Source organism: Belonocnema kinseyi, chromosome 6, assembly GCF_010883055.1.
Source record: "Belonocnema kinseyi isolate 2016_QV_RU_SX_M_011 chromosome 6, B_treatae_v1, whole genome shotgun sequence".
NCBI lineage: Eukaryota > Metazoa > Arthropoda > Insecta > Hymenoptera > Cynipidae > Belonocnema > Belonocnema kinseyi.
The window spans coordinates 40181967-40193818 of NC_046662.1; the positions used below are offsets into that span (position 1 = coordinate 40181967).

Below are 11852 nucleotides of genomic sequence, written 5' to 3' on the forward strand. Positions count from 1 at the left end.
TCTTTCAGAAAAATTTTAAAGATTAAAAACCTTGCACAATATTTTCAAAGATTTCAAATTTTTTTAATACTTTGGAATACCTTAAATACTTCAAAATATTGCGAAATATTTCAATAAATTTGTAAAGATTTTAACAGATTTTCAAAGTGTTCATTCGCAAGGATTTGAAAAGATTTCAAAGACTTTAGAAAAATTTAAGAAATTATGCTACAATTTCAAACATTTGACATCGATTCTAATAATTTCATTAAGATTTCCAATTCAAAAGATTTCATTAATTTTGCAAATATTTCAGAAATATTTTTAAGATTCCACACGGTTATCAAATATTTCCAAAAGATTTCAAAAACTTTTGAGATTTCGAAATACTCAAATAGTCAAAGATTTTACATAAATTCCAATAATTTCATGAAGATTTAAAATATTTCACAAAGATTTAAAAAGTGGGTTAATGTTTTCAAAGATTTTAAAATACTTCAGAATATCTCCAAGATTTCAAATATTTTAAAGCATTTCAAAATATTTCATTAAATTTATGAAAATTTCAACAGATTTTACTTAGATTCCAGTAATTTTATAAATATTTCAAAGAGTTTATACGGATTTTAAAGATTTCGAAAAATTTAAATAATTTCGCAAAAATTTCAGAAAATTTTTAAAGATTTTACAAAGATTTTAGAAGATTTCAAAGAATAAAAAATATTTCAGTATATCTAAAATATTTCAAGTATTTCCAACTTTTTATCAAGATTTCAACAATTTCAAAAAGATTTCACTCACCAAGATTTAATATGAGTTCAAAGATTTTAAATTCCAATAATTTCATAAAGATTAAAAAAAATCTCTGAAGATTTCACAACGATTTCAAAGAATTGGCAAATACTTAAGAAAGATTTTCAATATTTCAGACTGTCTGAAAAAATTTCGCAAAGATTCCAACAAAAAACCTCAAAGATTTAAAAGTACTTCATAATACTTTAAAAATTTCAAAATACTTCAAAAATTTTACCGATTATAAAATACTTCAGAATACTTCAAAATACTTCAAAGATTTCAAATCTTTGAAAATATATTAAAATATTTTTATGGATTTGTAAACATTTAAACAGAATTCAAAATAGTTCAAAATGATTTCGAAGATTTCAGAAAAATTGCACAAAAATTTCAAAGCTTTTACATAGATTCCAATAATTTCCTAAAGATTTCAAAGATTTCATAAAATCTCAGAAGATTTCACAAAGATTTCAAAGATTTTGCAAACATTTAAGAATTATTTCAAATGTTTCACAAATTGAAAATTTTTTAAAAAGATTTCAATGATTTCACAGAGATATCAAAGATGATTTTATTTCGCGTTTTTATTTTTATTCACAAGGATTTAAAAAGGTTTGAAAGATTTAAGAAAAATTAAAGAAATTCCACAGAAATTTCAAAGATTTTTCATAAATTCCAATAATTTTATAAAGATTTCCTAAAGTCTCCGAAGATTTCACAACGATTTCAAAGAATTTGCAAATACTTTAGAAAGATTTTCAATATTTCACAATGTTTCCCAAATTCTCGCAAAGTTTCCAACAAAAAACCTAAAAGATTTTAAAATGCTTCATAATACTTTAAGGATTTCAAAATACTTCAAAAATTTTACCGATTATAAAATATTTCAGAATACTTCAAAATACTTCAAAGACTCAAATTTTTGAAAATATTTGAAAATATTTTGATAGATTTGTAAATATTTCAAGAGAGTTCAAAATAAATAGTTCACAATGATTTCGAAGATTTCAGAAAAATTGCACAAAAATTTTAAAGCTTTTACATAGATTTCAAAGATTTCATAAAGATTTTAAAGATTTCGCAAACATTTAAGAATGATTTCAAATGTTTCACAAATAAAAAATTTTTAAAAAAGATTTCAATGATTTCACAGAGATATCAAAGATGATTTTATTTTGCGTTTCTATTTTTATTCACAAGGATTTTAAAAGGTTTAAAAGATTTAAGAAAAATTAAAGAAATTCCACAGCAATTTCAAATATTTTTTATAAATTCCAATAATTTCATAAAGATTTCAAAGATTTCAAAAAATCTCTGAAGATTTCACAACGATTTCAAAGAATTTGCAAATACTTAAGAAAGATTTTCAATATTTCACAATGTTTCCCAAATTTTCGCAAAGATTCCAACAAAAAACCTAAAAGATTTTAAAATGCTTCATAATAATTTAAAGATTTCAAAATACTTCAAAAATGTCAACGATTATAAAATACTTCAGAATACTTCAAAATACTTCAAAGATTTCAAATTTTTGAAAATATATTAAAATATTTTGACAGATTTGTAAAGATTTCAACAGAGTTCAAAAGAGTTCACAATGATTTCGAAGATTTCAGAAACTCTGCACAACATTTTCAAAGCTTTTACATAGATTCCAATAATTTCATAATGATTTAAAAGATTTCATAAAATCTCTGAAGATTTCATAAAATCTCTGAAGACTTTACAAAGATTTCAAAGATTTCTCAATTATTTAAGAAAGGTTTAGAATATTTTTAAAAATTTTGAATTTTTTAAAGAAGATTTTAATGATTTCAAAGATATCAAAGATTATTTTATTTTGCCTTTCTATTTTCATTCGCAAGGATGTAAAAAGATTAAAAAGATTTTAGAAAAATTTAAGAAATTTCACGCGGGTTTCAAAGATTTTTCATAAATTCCAATAATTTCATAAAGATTTCAAAGATTTCTAAAAATCTCCGAAGATTTCACAACGATTTCAAAGAATTTGCAAATACTTAAGAAAGATTTTCAATATTTCACAATGTTTCCAAAAAAAACCTCAAGCATTTTAAAATACTTCAAATTAATTAAAAGATTTCAATTGTCTGAAAATATATTAAAATATTTTGATAGATCTTTAAATATTTCAAAAGCGCTCACAATGATTTTGAAGATTTCAGAAAAGTTGGACAAAAATGTCAAAGCTTTTACATAGATTCCAATAATTTCATAAAGATTTAAAAGATTTCACAAAAATTTAAAAGATTTCGCAAATATTTTAAAAAGATTTCAAATGTGTCACAAAATTAATTTTTTTTTCAAAAAGATATTAATGATTTCACAAATATATCAAGATTTTATTTTGCGTTTCTATTAACTATTAAACATACAAATTTTTATTAAAGTATTTAAAATAAAAAACAAATACTTTTATTTTATTATTATTATTTCACGAAAGCTTTTACACCAGATTTCAAGATTAATCAAGCCCTTGTATATTTAGGACCAACTGGTGTTCTGATTCAACAACATCATTACCAGGCTGTACCGGCTCAAACTCGCTCCGGACAACAAGGGGACACAAATTCATTGCTGAGCATATCACCATCCGAAAACGGCTCTGCCAAAAATTTTTCAATTTCCAGATCCACCTCCCAAGTTGGCTTTCAAGATCGTAAGTTACATCATAATCTGTCAAATATAGTGGACAAACTTCAAATATTCCAGAGGGTGGTAATTTGATCTGGAAATTATCAGAAATTCAAAATTTGTTTTTTATAATCATATCTAATCAATAAAAAAACTGCATTTTCTCCAGATTTGTGTGGCCACCCGTGAATTTCAGGCCTCGGGCTCGTGCCAGTATTGACACTTTTTGACATTTTTTTCCAACGGTGGAATTAGTTTGTTATTATTTTTTTTAAAGTCATAAATTTTACTATTTTCTTAAATAGATAAATAGATTTTGGAAATTTCCAATTTGTAAATACAAAATATTTACATTTCTACTAAAGAAGATAAATTTTCAACTATTAATTTAATTTTTGATGGAAAAAATGATATTTTTTAGTTGAAAATTAATTTTTTTGCTAGAGATTAATCTTCTTGGTTGAAAATTCAAGTATTCTAGTTGAACATTTATCATTTTAGTTTCAACGGTTTAACCAAATATACTTTTTACCAAAAAGATTGATTTTCTACCAAATAAGAAAAGTGATATTTTTTAATGAAAATTAATTCTTTTGTAGGAATTAATATTTTTGGTTTAAAATTAAACTATTTCAGTTGAAGATTCATAATTTGAGTTGAAAATTCATCAGTTTCAATGATATTCTGACAAATTCAAATAATTTTATAAGGATTTCAAAGATTTAAAAAAACTGGAAATATTTCACAAAGATTTCAACGGTTCAACCAAGAAGATGAATTTTCAACCAAGACGATTTGTTTGTACCTAAGAAGCTGAATTTTCAAATAAAAAAGATCATTTTTCAATCGAAAATTGAATATTTCATTTTTTAGTTGAAAATTCATTTTTTTTTTAGAAATCAATCTTTCTGATGTAAAATTAAACTATTTCAGTTGAAAATTCAATTCGGGAAGATTTCAGCGTTTCAACCAAAAAGATGAACTTTTAACCAAGAAGATTGATTTCTACCAAAGAAGATATTTTTTAAGTAAAAAAGATCATTTTTCTATTAAAAATTGAATATTTAATTTTTTTTAGTTAAAACTTTAAATATTTAATTTTTGATTGAAAAATTCTATTTCTTAGTACAGAATTAATTTTTTTAGAAATTAATATTTGGTGTAAAATTAAACTCTTTCAGTTGAAAATTCATTAGTTTCAATGACATTCTGATAAATTTCAATAATTTCATAAGAATTTCAAAGATTTAAAAAAATTTGAAATATTTCACAACGATTTCAACTGTTCAACCAAAGAAGATGAATTTTCAGCTAAAAAAGATCATTTTTTCAATCAAAAAATGAATATTTAATTTTTTTTTTAGAAATCAGAAACAGAATCCTTCAAAGAATAAAATGAAGTAAGAAAAATTAACCTGAATTATTTTTTTCTAAAGTTCGCCTAATAATTCAACCGAGAAGATTCATTTCTACCAAAGAAGATGAATTTTTAACTAAAAAAGATTATTTTTCAATAAAAAATTGAATTGTTAATTTTTAAGTTAATAAAATTTAGATATTTAATTTTTGATTGAAAAATTATCTTCTTTAGTTGAAAATCCTTTCTTTTTTTGTGGGTAGAAATTAATATTTTTTGTTAAAAATTAAGCTATTTCAATTAAAGATTTATAATTGTAGTTAAAAATTCATCAGTTTTAATCATATTCTGACAAATTCCAATGATTTCATAAGGAATCCAAAGATTAAAAAAAATATCAAAGATTTTACAAAGATTTCAACAGGTCATCCAAAAAGATCAATTTTCAATCAAGAAGATTAATTTTTATCAATGAAGATGAATTATCAATACAGAAAATTAGGTTTCAATCAAAAATTGAACAATTAATAATAAGTTATATAATAATTATTATATAATAATAAACAGTTAATAATATCATTTTTCAATCAAAAAGTGAATAGTTAATTTTTTAGTTTAAAAAATTTAACTATTTAGTTTTTGATTGAAAAATGATCTTTTTTAGTTCAAGACTCATAATTTTAGTTCAAAATTCATCAGCTTCAATGATATTCTGGAAAATTCGAATAAATTCAACATTAAAAAAAAATGCATTTTCAACCAAGAAGATTAATTTCTACCAAAGAAGATTTAAAAAGTCGATCTAAAAAATGATCTAAAAAAGATAATTTTTCAATCAAAAATTGGATATTTAAGTTTTTAGTTTAAAAAATGCAACTATTTAATTTTTGATTGAAAAATTATCTTTTTTAGTTGAAAAGTAATCTTTTACCAAAAAAATGAGTTTTCAACGAAGACGACTAATTTCTACCCAAAAAGATTAAAAAAATGATCTAAAAAAGATCATTTTTCAATCGAAAATTGGATATTAAAATTTTTAGTTTAAAAAATTGAATAAATCCTTTAAAATTCTTAAAAATTTCTCATAAAATTCATAAATATTTTACAAATTAAAATTTTTATTTTTATTTCATCATACGCAAGATATTCAAAAGAATTTCGGGAGATTTAAAAAGATGGACGGCTTTTCCATAAATTTATAGAGAATCTCAGCAAATTTTATGGGCTCTTGAAGCATTTCAGGGTATTTCAAAGCTTTTAGAATATTATAAGAGATTTAAAAGTATTTCATGCGATTTTATCGGAAATGTATGTTGTATACCACATTTAAAAAAAAGTTAACCCCTCGGTTTACTGTTTAAAAAATTGCATGCCACTATTTTGCTACTATTTTTCCAAATTTATGCTACTATTTACATTTTTTTTTTAAATTTCTCAAATGAGTCCGAGGCCTGGTATTTAAAAAGATTATTATGAAAGCACTCTATGCGGATTTATTTTCTTTGTTTAAACAGATTTGCTAACGAAACATCAAAAGCCTGTTGTTCCGCAAGGTAGTATTGAGAAAAGTGGACAATCGGGAACAAATTCTACAAATAAGAGCTTAACTCTCTTGTGGGGTGCCACAGGCGAACAAGAGTGGACTCCAGCTCTTACAACAGGTTTGATTGTCAATTTGTCATCGTCTCAAAACAAGCATTCAGCAATCCAAATTATTTTTCAATCCGTAAATTTATTTTAATGAGTGGATAATATTAATACAAGTTTATCTGTAGTCTCCGCAAGTAATATTAACATACTAAGAATATAATCAATTTTTTTTTCTCTATATGTTCCAGATATCATTTCTGTTCCAATTTTTCAGGGTGGCCGCAGATCAGGGAAAGCTTAGAAATTAGGGTAAAGTCAGGGATTTAAAAAATTGTCTTTTTTCTTAAATCACTTTTTAGCCACTTTTTAAAAATAAAATAACTTTTTTTTATATAAAAAGACCACTTTAGACACTATTTCTGATGATTTGAAGGAATTTCAAAGTTTTTTGGGGATTTTTGAGGAGTTTTAAAAAGTTTCAAGAAATTTTAAAAAGATTTCAGTAATTTGAAGGCATTTCAAAGGATTTTGCAGATTTTAGAGTATTTTTAAAACATCTAAGCAAATTTTCAAGAGCTTTAAAAAGTTTAAAGAAATTTAAAATATTTTAGGGTATTTAAAAATATTCTAAGGAATTTTTAGCAGATAAAAATCATAATATTAATAAATAATAATTTAAGTAATTTAAAGAAATTTCAAAGTAGTTCAAAGATTTTAGGATACTTTTTGAATTTTCAAAGAATTTTTAAGAACTTTAAAGTGTTTCAAGAGATTTTAAAAGATTTGAAATTCTTTTAGAGTATTTTGTAAGATTCCAAGAAATTTTAAAAAGATTTCAATAATTTGAAGGCATTTCATAGGATTTTTCAGATTTTAGATTATTTTTAAAACATCTAAGCAAATTTTCAAGAGCTTTAAAATGTTTTAAGGGATTTTAAATATTTTATTGTATTTAAAAACATTCCAAGGAATTTTCAGTAGATTAAAATAATAATATGAATAAATAATAAATAAATCATTATTAAATAATTTAAAGAAATTTCGAAGTAGTTCAAAGATTTCAGGGTACTTTTTGAATTTCCAAAGAATTTTTAAGAGCTTTAAAAAGTTTCAAGAGATTTTTAAAGATTTGAAATATTTTAGTTCATTTAAAAACATTCCAAGGAGTTTTTAGTGGAAAAATAATAATATTAATAAGTAATAAATAAATAATGATTCAAGTAATTTAAAGAAATTTCAAAGTAGTTCAAAGATTTTAGGGTTTTTTTTTTATTTTCCAAAGAATTTTTAAGACCTTTAAAAAGTTTCAAGAGATTTTTAAAGATTTGAAATATTTTAGTTTATTTAAAAACATTTCAAGGAATTTTTAGTAGAAAAAATAATAATATTAATAAGTAATAAATAAATAATGATTCAAGTAATTTAAAGAAATTTCAAAGTAGTTCAAAGATTTCAGGGTACTTTTTGAATTTCCAAATAATTTCTAAGAGCTTTAAAAAGTTTCAAGAGATTTTTAAATATTTAAAATATTTCAGTGTATTTAAAAACATTTTAAGGAATTTTTAGTGCAAAAATAATAATATTAATAAATAATAAATAAATAATGATTCAAGTAATTTAAAGAAATTTCAAAGTAGTTCAAAGATTTTAGGGTACTTTTTAAAATTTCCAAAGAATTTTTAAGAGCTTTAAAAGCTTTCCAGAGCTTTAAAAAGTTTCAAGGGATTTCAAAAGATTTAAAACAAAAACATTTAATTGCTTTTGAGGGATTTAAAAATATTTTCATAGGGTCTTGAAGAATTTCCTAGAATTTTGCAAGATATGAAATTATTTTATAGGAAAAATCATTAGACTTTACAGAATCTCATGGGATTTTATATAATTTTAATGGATTTCAAAGAATTTATTCACAAGAATTACGAGATTTTACAGATTTTCTAATATTTTTAAATCTTTTAAGGTACTTACAAAGATTTTTAGACATTTTGAATGATTCTAAAGATTGTTCAATAGATTTCTGTGATATGAAGGAATTTCAAAGGATTTTAAAGATTTTGTAGTTTTTTTTTAATTTCCAAGGAATTCTCAAGAGCTTCAAAAAGTTGCATTGGATTTGAGATATTTTAGGATATTTAAAAAATTTCCAAGCAATTCTTAATAGATATCAAAAATTTGAAGAAATTTTAAAGAGCTTCACAAAGCTTCAAGAAACTTTAATATTTAATAAAATTTAAGTTTTATAACCAAAGTTTAAAAGATTTGAAGCATTTTAGAGTATTTTGTATAATTCCAAGAAATTTTTAACAGATTCCAATAATTTGAAGGCATTACAAAGTATTTGAAAGATTTTAGAGTATTTTTAAAACATCTAAGGAAATTATCAACATCTTTAAAAAGTTTCAAGGGATTTAAAATATTTTAGGGTATTTAAAAAGATTCCAAGTATTTTTAAATAGATTTAAATATTTTTAATTTTAAAAGATTAAAAATATTTTAAAATATTTTTTAAGATTCAAATAAATTTTTAATAAATTTGAATAATTAAACAGAATTTCGAAGGATTTTAAAGATTTTAGAATATTTTAAAACATGCAAGGAATTTGAAAGAACTTAAAAAAGTTCCAAGAGATTTGAGATATTTTAACGTATTTAAAAAAATTCCAATGAATTGTTAATAGACATGAATAATTTGAAGCAATTTCAAAGAATTTCACATATTTGAGTTTTTTTTAATTTCCAAGGAATTTTAAAAAACCTTTCGAAAGCTTCAAGAGACTTTTAAATTTAATAAAAAAAAGTTTAAAAGATTTGAAGTATTTTAGAGTATTTTGTATAATTCCAAGAAATTTTTAACAGATTCTAATCATTTGAAGGCATTACAAAGTATTTGAAAAATTTTAGAGTATTTTTAAAACATATAAGGAAATTTTCAAGATCTTTAACAAGTTTCAAGGGATTTGAAATATTTTAGGGTATCTAAAAAGATTCCAAGTATTTTTAAGTAGATTTAAATAATTTTAAGGGATTTCAAAGATCTTAGGGCATTTAAAAAGATTCCAAGTATTTTTAATACATTTAAATAATTTTAATTTTGAAACATTTGCAATATTTTAAAATATTTTTTAAGATTCAAAGAAATTTGTAATACATTTCAATAATTAGAAGCAATTTCAAAAGATTTTAGGATATTTTAAAACATGGAAGAAATTTTCAAGAACTTAAAAAAGCTCCAAGAGATTTGAGATATTTTAAGGTATTTAAAAACACTCCAAGGAATTTTTAATAGACATGAATAATTTGAAGAAATTTCAAAGGATTTCGCATATTTTAGTTTTTTGTTTTAATTTCCAAGAAATTTTAAAAAGTTTTCAAAAGCTTCAAGAGACTTTTAAATTTAATTTAAAAAGTTTAAAAGATTTGAAGTATTTTAGAGTATATTGTATGATTCCAAGAAATTGTTGACAGATTTCAATAATTTGAAGGCATCACAAATGATTTCAGAGATTTTAGAGTATTTTTGAAACATAAGGAAATTTTCAAGAGCTTTATAAAGTTTCGAGGAATTTGAAATATTTTAGAGTATCTAAATAAATTCCAAGTATTTTTGAATAGATTTTAATCATTTTAAGGCATTTTAAAGATTTTAGGGTATTTTTTAAAATCTCAAGGAACTTTGAAGAGCTTTAATAAGTTTTAAGAGATTTTAAATATTTTAGGGGATTTAAAAAAATTCCAAGAAATTTTGAGTAGATTTGGAATTTTTCCTTTTTTTAGGTATGAAGACATTTCAAATATTTTACAGTAATTTTAAAAACTTCAAGGAATTTTCAAAATCATGAAGAAGTTTCAAGGGATTTTAAACTATTTGAAATATTGTAGGGTAATATAAAAGATTTTAATGGATTTTTAAGAAAGAAATTAAAAAAAGAAAAGAATTTCAAAGTATTTCAAAGATTTTAAAGTATCTTAAACATTTCCAAGGAATTTTTAAGGCAGTTTGAAAGATTATAAGGGATTTTAAAAGCTTACAAAGTATTTTACACAATTTCTGAAGTTTTTAGGAAATATTATAAGATTTCACGTAATTTCACAGGTTTTTTTTATCATATTTTCATGGATTTCAAAGAATTTATTTGTAAGATTCTAGAGATTTCGTAGAATTTCAATTATTTTCGAATATTTCAAGGTATTACCAAAGATTTGAAAGGGATATTTTTAAAAAATTCTAAGGAATTTAAAATAGCTTCGAAAAGTTTTCAAGAGCTTGTAAAAGTTTTAAAGGATTTTAAAAGATTTTAAATGAATTTAAATATTTGAGGGTATTTTTAAACACATAAAGAATTTTCAAAAGCTTTTAAAAGTGTTAAGGTATTTTAAACTAATTTAAATATTAAATAATAATTTAAGACATTTTCCAGGATTTCAGAAAATATAATAATTTTCATGCAATTTTACGAGATATTATAATATTTTCATGAATTTAGAAAAATGCATACACACGAATTGGCGGATTTCATAGGGTTTCAAAGATTTGAAGCGATATTCCAAATTTTGGTTTGCAATTCATTAGAATTCGTTTCGAATTCACTCTGAATTTTTTGGAAGTTGTTTATATATTTTAAATTGGCCTTAATTTTTCTAAAATTGCACAATTTAATGAAGAATTTAAAATTTTTTTTTAGTTTTTGTTTAATTTATTCTGAAGTCCTGTAAAATCACCTTAAATTCGTAGGCATTTAATCAAATCTTCTTAGTTCCCTTAAATTCCTCTAAATTCACTTCAATTTTACTGAAATCAATTTCATTTTTTGGGATTTTTTGTTGATTTTTTTCAATTCATTTGAGAAAGTTAGGGAATTAAAAAAAAAAGTTTTTCGGCCACCTTGAATATGTAGCTAGTCAGAAAATCCATTATGATTAGAAATAAAATATAAATATAATTTCAATATAAATATATGTAAATTTGTTCTTTCTAAACTGGCGGTAGTTGTTTCAAAAATCCGATCTTCGAAAAAAATAGTTTTTCTATGGTTTTGAGAATAATATCACTAATATTATTAATATTATTAAAGATAATATTACTGATGACGTCATTTCAAATAAAAAAGATTTTTTTGAATGGAAATAATTTAAAAGTTACAAAAAACTATTAATTTTAACAGCGCTTTTTGCAATTTATTTTCTTACCAATTCGTTAAAAGTGGTGAAATTTTAAGCAATCATGGCCTAATTTTCCAAGGAAAATATTATACATGCTTACAATTTTTTTTAATAATTAAGTAATATATAAATGCAGTTATATGTTTAAAAAATGTTTAAGAAATAATATATCATTTATTATAATTAAAGCAGTTTTCAAAAATTGGTAAGAAGCGATAGTAAGAAAAAATTAGGTTTAAAAAATCGTGGCTAAAATAAATATTTTTTGTAAGTTTCAAACATTTTTTTATCAAACGCAATGTTTTTTATTTTAAATGAC

The 11852-nt window shown here is 22.2% G+C and overlaps 1 protein-coding gene across 1 annotated transcript in view; it reads left to right on the forward strand.

Moving 5' to 3' along the window:
• Positions 1–11852, forward strand: part of LOC117175345 (GATOR complex protein Iml1) — a 147632-nt gene that overhangs the window by 53742 nt on the left and 82038 nt on the right. The window contains exons 9-10 of the mRNA XM_033365052.1: positions 3281–3451; positions 6298–6509. Of these exons, the coding sequence (XP_033220943.1) occupies positions 3281–3451; positions 6298–6509 (383 nt within the window). The remainder of the gene's footprint in view (positions 1–3280; positions 3452–6297; positions 6510–11852) is intronic.